The sequence below is a fragment of the Zeugodacus cucurbitae genome, chromosome 5 (assembly GCF_028554725.1).
Source record: "Zeugodacus cucurbitae isolate PBARC_wt_2022May chromosome 5, idZeuCucr1.2, whole genome shotgun sequence".
NCBI classification, from domain to species: domain Eukaryota; kingdom Metazoa; phylum Arthropoda; class Insecta; order Diptera; family Tephritidae; genus Zeugodacus; species Zeugodacus cucurbitae.
The window spans coordinates 67275325-67282712 of record NC_071670.1 but is presented as its reverse complement, the minus strand read 5'-3'; the positions used below and the strand labels follow the sequence as shown (position 1 = coordinate 67282712).

General features: G+C 32.9%; 3 protein-coding genes across 4 annotated transcripts; 1 reads left to right on the top strand and 2 right to left on the bottom strand.

Annotated features, from left to right (window-relative positions):
* Positions 1–178: 178 nt before the first annotated feature.
* LOC105211780 (lanC-like protein 3 homolog) lies at positions 179–2212 on the bottom strand. The gene is made up of 2 exons (XM_011183395.3): positions 2053–2212; positions 179–1911 (listed from the first exon to the last, which is right to left on the bottom strand). Exon 2 carries the CDS (start codon positions 1903–1905, stop codon positions 646–648), a length of 1260 nt encoding a protein of 419 aa, XP_011181697.1. The 5' UTR covers positions 1906–1911; positions 2053–2212; the 3' UTR covers positions 179–645.
* Positions 2213–2562: 350 nt separating this feature from the next.
* Positions 2563–4339, bottom strand: LOC105211779 (growth hormone-inducible transmembrane protein). The gene is made up of 7 exons (XM_011183393.3): positions 4181–4339; positions 3801–4120; positions 3626–3737; positions 3424–3565; positions 3015–3351; positions 2827–2959; positions 2563–2762 (listed from the first exon to the last, which is right to left on the bottom strand). Exons 2-7 carry the CDS (start codon positions 4039–4041, stop codon positions 2675–2677), a joined length of 1053 nt encoding a protein of 350 aa, XP_011181695.1. The 5' UTR covers positions 4042–4120; positions 4181–4339; the 3' UTR covers positions 2563–2674.
* Positions 4340–4552: 213 nt separating this feature from the next.
* Zfp26_5 (zinc finger protein 492) lies at positions 4553–7383 on the top strand. Of its 2 annotated transcripts, none has more exons than XM_054230997.1 (6): positions 4553–4779; positions 4860–5482; positions 5552–5677; positions 5795–5896; positions 5958–6275; positions 6334–7383. In XM_054230997.1, exons 2-6 carry the CDS (start codon positions 5252–5254, stop codon positions 7312–7314), a joined length of 1758 nt encoding a protein of 585 aa, XP_054086972.1. In that variant the 5' UTR covers positions 4553–4779; positions 4860–5251; the 3' UTR covers positions 7315–7383. The 2 variants fall into 2 exon arrangements, with proteins under 2 accessions (XP_054086972.1, XP_054086971.1); XM_054230996.1 differs by having other exon boundaries at positions 4844–5482.
* The last annotated feature ends 5 nt before the right edge of the window (positions 7384–7388 follow it).

The following is a 7388-nucleotide window of genomic DNA, read 5'->3' as shown; positions in this document are numbered from 1 at the left end:
AAATTAAATAAAACCATTTTGTTAAGGGTCTTTTCAACATAAATTTATAGGTTTCAATATTGGTCTAAGTTATTTTCCCAACTAGATCTAATATTCCAGATATATTAGTATAATTTTGTGCAATAACAAAAATAGAGATTTAATAGGATACATATTTTCCTCAGAGCAAAACAAAAATAGGCTTTATCGTAGTTAACTGACGTTTTATTTATAAATGTAAACTTGATAGTAAATATCATAAAAATATTGAATATGTTCTTTTTACAAATAATTTAAGTACAATTTCAAAGCAATTTTATGTAAGCTTCTATTCTGAGTATTTATGCATACATTTTTAGTATAATAAAAATTATTTGAAAACATATTTTGGGTTAATATTCCGTTATTTAATCCCTTTAAAGGCCAAGTACGCACTTTTATACAATACCATAATTTGTATTGTTACAAAACCGATTTCCTTTTTAACGAAGTCAAAAAACTTAGGGTAATACAAGTTACAATTTGTGATATAATATTTATCTGACACTTGAGTATTCCCTGATATGCTTTATAAATTTGCACCTCACCTGTGCGCATTTGCTCAATATAGTAGTACAATTGATACTATAACAAATTCGTTCCTTCAAATTTCTAAGCAGCAAAAGACTAATGAAAAACGTCCATGAAGGGGAAGTGGGCTTGCTGTGGATTTATCAAATCGATTAAGAAGCATACTGTTCCAGCTACACCTTCATATAAGCTATGTGGTCTATCTGGTGTACGCGCACGATGCTTAAATTCGGAATCAGTTAACAGTTCCATAAATTTTATGGCACGATAGTAATATTTTGGTTCATTTGTTAAGCGATAGAGTAATAAAAAGACGTATCCATTTCCAGCGACACCATGACAAATGCCTGGTCCCTTACGTAAGAAACCTTTCTTCCAAACCAAGTCAGCACAGCTACGCAAAGCCTGCAAGTATTTATCCTCTTTAAAGATGAGATATGCCTTAGCAAGTAAATATACTGCTCCTGGTGCACCATGACACCAATGTACTAAACGTTTTTCACGACCACTTTTTAAATCCTCCAAGGCGACGGGAAAATTACCCTCAGAATCTTGAAGCGTTAGAAAGAAATCTATTGAACGTTTTATGTCGCGTAATTCTGCACTGGGTGCTGATATGGGGTCTGTACGAAACCATGGACTATCCAATAACATATGTAAAATAGCGCAAACACCGTGAGCAGCACCTAAATATTCCGTTCCATGGTACTGGTACATTAACGGCAATGGGGCTTTAGTCTTTTTGGCGTATTCTCTTCCGCTGTTAATTATCATTTGACAAATAGATATTATATCGTCATCAGTAATTTTTTTCTCACAAAGCACATCATTAAGCCAGTAACAACCAGACAGAAATCCTGCTCGCCCAACTAGAACTTCGTCGCAACCATATTTAGTATGCATAAATTCTTTGCTGGATGGTATACCAGATTTAAAGTTTGTCAAGTCATCAGACAACTCTTCCATATGTTTCAAATCATGGGAGATAGCGGCGGAAACAGCAAAAATTCCAGCATTTCCACACAAAAATGAATACCTCTCTGCTGAACGTTTTTTGTATCGATCTGCATTACATTTAGCATTCCGTATAAAAGTTTCCGCATGTTCAAGTGCCGGATAAAGATCTCTAGTATTTTCGGATCTTGATAATTTCCAGAACATAAAGGCAATTCCAGCATTTCCGACATATAAATCTCCTCTATGGTCTTCCTCTATATTACCTACTTGACAACACTCCATTATGGCGTCTATATATGTGCAAATAAGATTCTTCACGTGCTCCTCATCCAAGACAATAGGTGTGCTTTCACGGCTGATAAAGTCCGGAAATGGGTTTTCCAAAAATCGCTTCTCCATTTTTATCTGTCATAAAGAAATTTAAAAAATTAGAATATATCGATCTGAATAATGAAAGCCAGACGCTACACCCAAATTGCATATGTATGCATGAGAATATTGTGAAAATATTTTAGGATTGATTTTGTCTTACTGACGGATAATTACCTATTTCAAAAATTGAATCTGTGCTTGTAAGTATCCACAAAAATATGTTTTTAAAACTATTAAATATTTTTTGTTGATAATATTAAAACAATCTGTTCCAAGCCGGTCGGTTGCTTGGTTAGACCACTATTCGATATTCACAATAATGCAAAATTAAAAAATACCTCATTCACAGTTTGACTTTCTTGATAGATGGGTACAACAAAATTAAGAACTAGAATAGTTAAAAATTTTAAAATTTTAGAAAATCTAATTTTAGTCTAGCATCGATAGATGAAATTTATAAACTAAAAGTTTTAGAAAGTACTTTGAAAAAAAAAAAAAAAATAAGTATTAATAATATATAATATTAAAAAAACGTTCAAATACGATATTCAATAAATATACGATATTTAATAAAATAAAATTAATAAATATCGTATTTCATTAATATGACTTCCCCATCTTTTAACGATTTAATAATAGTCTTAAAGAATTAGTTTCCCAATGAAAATAATATTAATGTGCTCATAGGCTTCTAATTGAATTTATTGAAAATATTTAACGAAATACATTGTATATTGTTAAAGCGAGCATCTTAGATTTTGCATTAAATTATCACGTTTGTTATTGACTAAAGAGTTTAGCGACGACGATTTCCTCCACCACCCGCTAAGATCGTTGCAATTCGAATAAATATATTTATTGTATCCATGTAAATCGAGAGACATCTATAAACAAAATTATTTAGATATAAAATCATTTCATTTTACATTTGAACTCAAAAATACTTACGCATTTATCGGATCATAAGGCTTTGCATATATTTGTGGGTGGTTCTCTGCATATCGCACTATACGTTGGGTGTCATAAAGTAAAAACCCGCCGAAAAGAATTAATCCACCATAAAGGGACATCGAAGCAAGGCCTAAACTATATTTCATAAAACTATGTTCGAACAACTTTCACAAATTTGTACATACCTGCACCCAAAACAGTTGTCGGTGGTAGCCACATTGATGCCAGGGATGATGCAAACACCAATCCAAGGCCTACTGCCAAAGGTCCACCCATATATAAAAATTTATCACTCGGCGCACATACTGCTACAGTTGAAAGACCTCCTACTATGCCAGCGGTGTATAAAGCTGCCCTGGTAAGAATCGGTCCGCCAAGGAAACACATTGGCGCCACAACAGCGCCTATAACGGCACAATGCAAAGCCCAGGCTAGTTGTTTAGGACCAATACCAGGTTGGTATTCGATAGATTGGGTTAGCGCGCCGGTACCGATCATAAGTGCAAATGTGCCCAACATAGACTGATGTGATGTCGAATTTGAAATGTACCATTATATATAAAAACAAGTATTAATACATTTTATAAAACTTACCATCCATCCACTTCTTGTTACTAGTGACAGCAATCGAGGTGAACGAAATACTGCCATGGCCGACCCTGCAGTTATAGCACATGACGCACCAAAGTAACCATAGGTTGCGTGAACTCGTTCGCGAACGAACTCTGGCCATAACCTTAAATAATTATATACATACAGTGTCTATCTTAATTTATATTTTAATTGTATGTCTTACATAGAGTTAGTGTAAATACTTGGATCTTTATTCATGCCAAGACCATAGAAACATAATGCTCCAAGTCCGATTGCTGCTGCACCAGCCGCTGCTCCTTTTCCAATTGAGTACGCTAAAAATATATAAAGTGCAGTAGATATATCGTTACTAGTGCTTGTGTTTGACGTTGTCATACCATTTTCTGAAGGAGGACCCATTAGCTTTTCCTTTAAAGTTGGTGAACGTCCCGCTTCGCTGCGAGTATATGGACCGCGAGTTGGACCACGAGCATAACTTCTTGATATATTTAAATTATAAGATTTCAAGGAATTCTGTAGACGCAACTCCAGTGGACCACATCTCGTTACATTTGATAGCGCTACTGTTTTTAGTCCTGCTCGAACGGGCATAGTAGATAATGCAAGGCGCAACAACATTTTTATCTGATGAAATTCTTTTGCTAATGAGGAAAATGAATTCGCAATTCTCTTACAATAATCAAATTGGCGGTACGCACTAAAATAATGCAAATATTAATAAATATATCTGTATTATTTAAAGAATGTGATATATTACGTTTTAGCTGACAGATTTCTTTAACAAATATTTTTTTAGAATTTTCTCGGTTGTGTCTGATTTTGTTTGGCACAGTTTCGTAAAATTTGACAATTCAAGATATTTAACTAAAGATGACACAATCGATACACTTATCGATTTATTTTAATTTTGTTTAAAATATTTTTGTAAATGTGGCTTTCTAAAATAATCTATATTATTATTATACTTATAAGTTTTTATTATAAACAATTTCAATAAAACAATTAATCACTCATCGCGGGATATCTGAACACACAGGATTCTAATAAAACGAGAATTTGTTATTGAACAATTATTGCGAATGTGATATGAAGGAAGAACAAAATTAATTTACAATCAAAAATTCTTACTTGAGTTAATATTTTGAAATTGTCGTTACATTTTTTAAATAATAATGATAAATATAGCTGAAAAAATAAAAATGGATTTCTTTAAGAGGGCGAAATTAAAACATCATCGGTTGAGGGCAAAGTAAACTTTTATTTGATTTGTGACCTCTGCGATTATCTCGTTTTGTAATTGGACATTTTTGTCATTCATATAAACACTTAACATAGACACAAAATTAATTCATCGAGGTAAGTCATAAAATAATTATATAATACAGAGAAAAGGAAATACATTTGTAAAATACCTATGTAGAAAATTTTTTGCACAGTATGCCGGACTTAGTGGGCATATGAAGTCCCATGGAACTTCCTTGGTAAATATCACCGAGAATGGAGCTGAAAGATTGAATAGTTTAAGTGGCCACAAATATTATGACCAATCAAGTTAATAATAAATACCATGTAATAACTTTCATAATGTTATATGCCTTGAATTCAGTTTTGTTAATTGTATGCCTTTTTAACATTTTTAAAGTTTTTACATACTCAATACATACATTTGTAATCCGATAATAAATTTAAATTGAAAAATATCGATATGATATCGTCTACTCTAATTATTATAACAGACAAATTGTAAACAATTATTTGCAACATATGAAGGATCAAGGTCACAGTGAATCAAGGAAGGCATTTATTTGGTTGGTTGATCACTGAAAGTATGGCAGTTTCTATACAGAAGTGTGGCGAAATTACCACTTCTCTAACTAGGAGAAAAAGAGAGTATTTTCTGAAATGCATGTTTTGTGACAAACAGTTTTTAACTTTAGACAAATTCTGTAAACATGTTGAATTCGTACATTTGGATTTGTCAGATGGATATGAACAGGAGATAGAGGAACATAAAATGCCAGAAGATACAATAATCGCGATGGACTCTGGTCAGGAAGAGGTTGTTTGTTGTAAATTAATTATAATTATATACACTTGAGCATCCAATTCATATTATTTTATTTGACAGAAAAATGTATTCATTGACATAGAAGTACTGGATAATTCACGAGAGGAACCTCAAGAAATAGAAGGAATAATTGAAGTCACGGATAATGAAGAAGCCGGAGATTATTTCGAAGTAATTGAATATCAGGTTGGTATTTATATTAAGTGAAAAGTGAGGAGCACCGTCCTGAAATAGAACTGTTTTCAACAGCAAAAATGTTTTTAATTATTATGATTTGACAAAAATTTAAGTATTGTCCTGTAGGAAGATGGGAAATTTGATGGAAACTATAACGATACGCTCGTAAGTACTACATATGACTATGAAGAAACTGACGAGGAATTAAGTGATACTGAAAAGGACTCGGTAAGTTAAATGTTATAAAGCTCTCTCATTTCACATAACACATTTATAGTTTTTATTTTAGCGGAATGATCCCTTGAAAATGTTTGATAAGGAAACCATGAATACGATATTTTCAAGTTTTGAGAATTATTCTATATTGTGGGACAGAGCAGATCCAACATCCAAAAACCATCATTTACGTTCAATTGCTTATAAAAGTCTCGCATCGGATGTAGGAAAGTTAAATCAATGGAAAAAAGTAAGAGATTTAGTACGAAAACTTAACCACCGACTTAGACAAGAGCTTGAGAGAAAAAGACATTGCATGTCGATGGATGAAGACTATATTCCGTGGTGGTTAAAGGATATGGACTCCTTTGTTAGAATTAGAAAATTAGAGGTATTGTTATTAATGTTAAATATATAAATTAGTAAAGTAACATTTTTGGTTTTCCTAGAATAAAAAATTCGTCGTACCTCCGAGTATTCTCACAGAACCGCAACGAAAAATATTTATAAAGTGCTATAAGGGATTTACGTGCCTTTGGAATGAAATTGATAATGACTATCGGTTACCAAACAAACGAGAAGAAGCAATGATTGAAATGGGAAAAATTCTGCTGAAACATGAGATTGCTCTAACACAATCAGAAATAGCACAAGAAATCGCTGGAATACGAAAAATTTGTTGTCAAGAGAAAAAAATTAAGCTAAGGTGTGAAGAATTAAATATTGCATATATACCCCATTGTGCTTCCTACGAGCAAATTCGCTTTCTCGAAGTTGATGTTGGTCCGTTTAAGTGTGATATATGTAGTGAGATACTTCCGGGACTCAATAATTTCAAAATGCATAAATCAAAACATGATGGCATAAAACCTTTCACCTGTCCTCTATGCGGTAACAGTTTTACCACGGTACATAGCTTGAATATTCATATAAATCGACATACAGGCGACTACAAATATATCTGTAAATATTGTGAGAGAAGTTTTCCCGCATTATCAGAGCTAAATGTGCATGAACGAAGTCATACAGGTGAAAGACCATACTTTTGTGATCAATGTGGAAAAACATTTCGCGTTTGGGTATATTATGATTCACATATAAGGCGTCATCAAAACCGACCAGGATATAAATGCAGCATTTGTTCGAAAAATTTCTTTGGCGCTCAACATTTAAATGAGCACATGAGTATTCATCGAAAGGAACGCGATCAAGTGTGTAATGTGTGTGGGAAGGCTTTTAAAATGGCCAAATATCTTAGACAACACAAACAAATCCATTCAACAAATAAGAAATATATTTGTAAAATTTGTGATAAGGCCTTTGCGCAGTATGCTGGTCTAAGTGGGCACATGAAAACTCATGGCACCACACTTGTAGGCAACAACATCAGAATTAACACGGTTGAAGATGATAGCAATGAAATGTTATAGTAGGAGAAGTAGAAGTCTGAATACAAAATGAATAATAAAATCATTTAAAACTCTAAATGTGGCTTATATGTTAT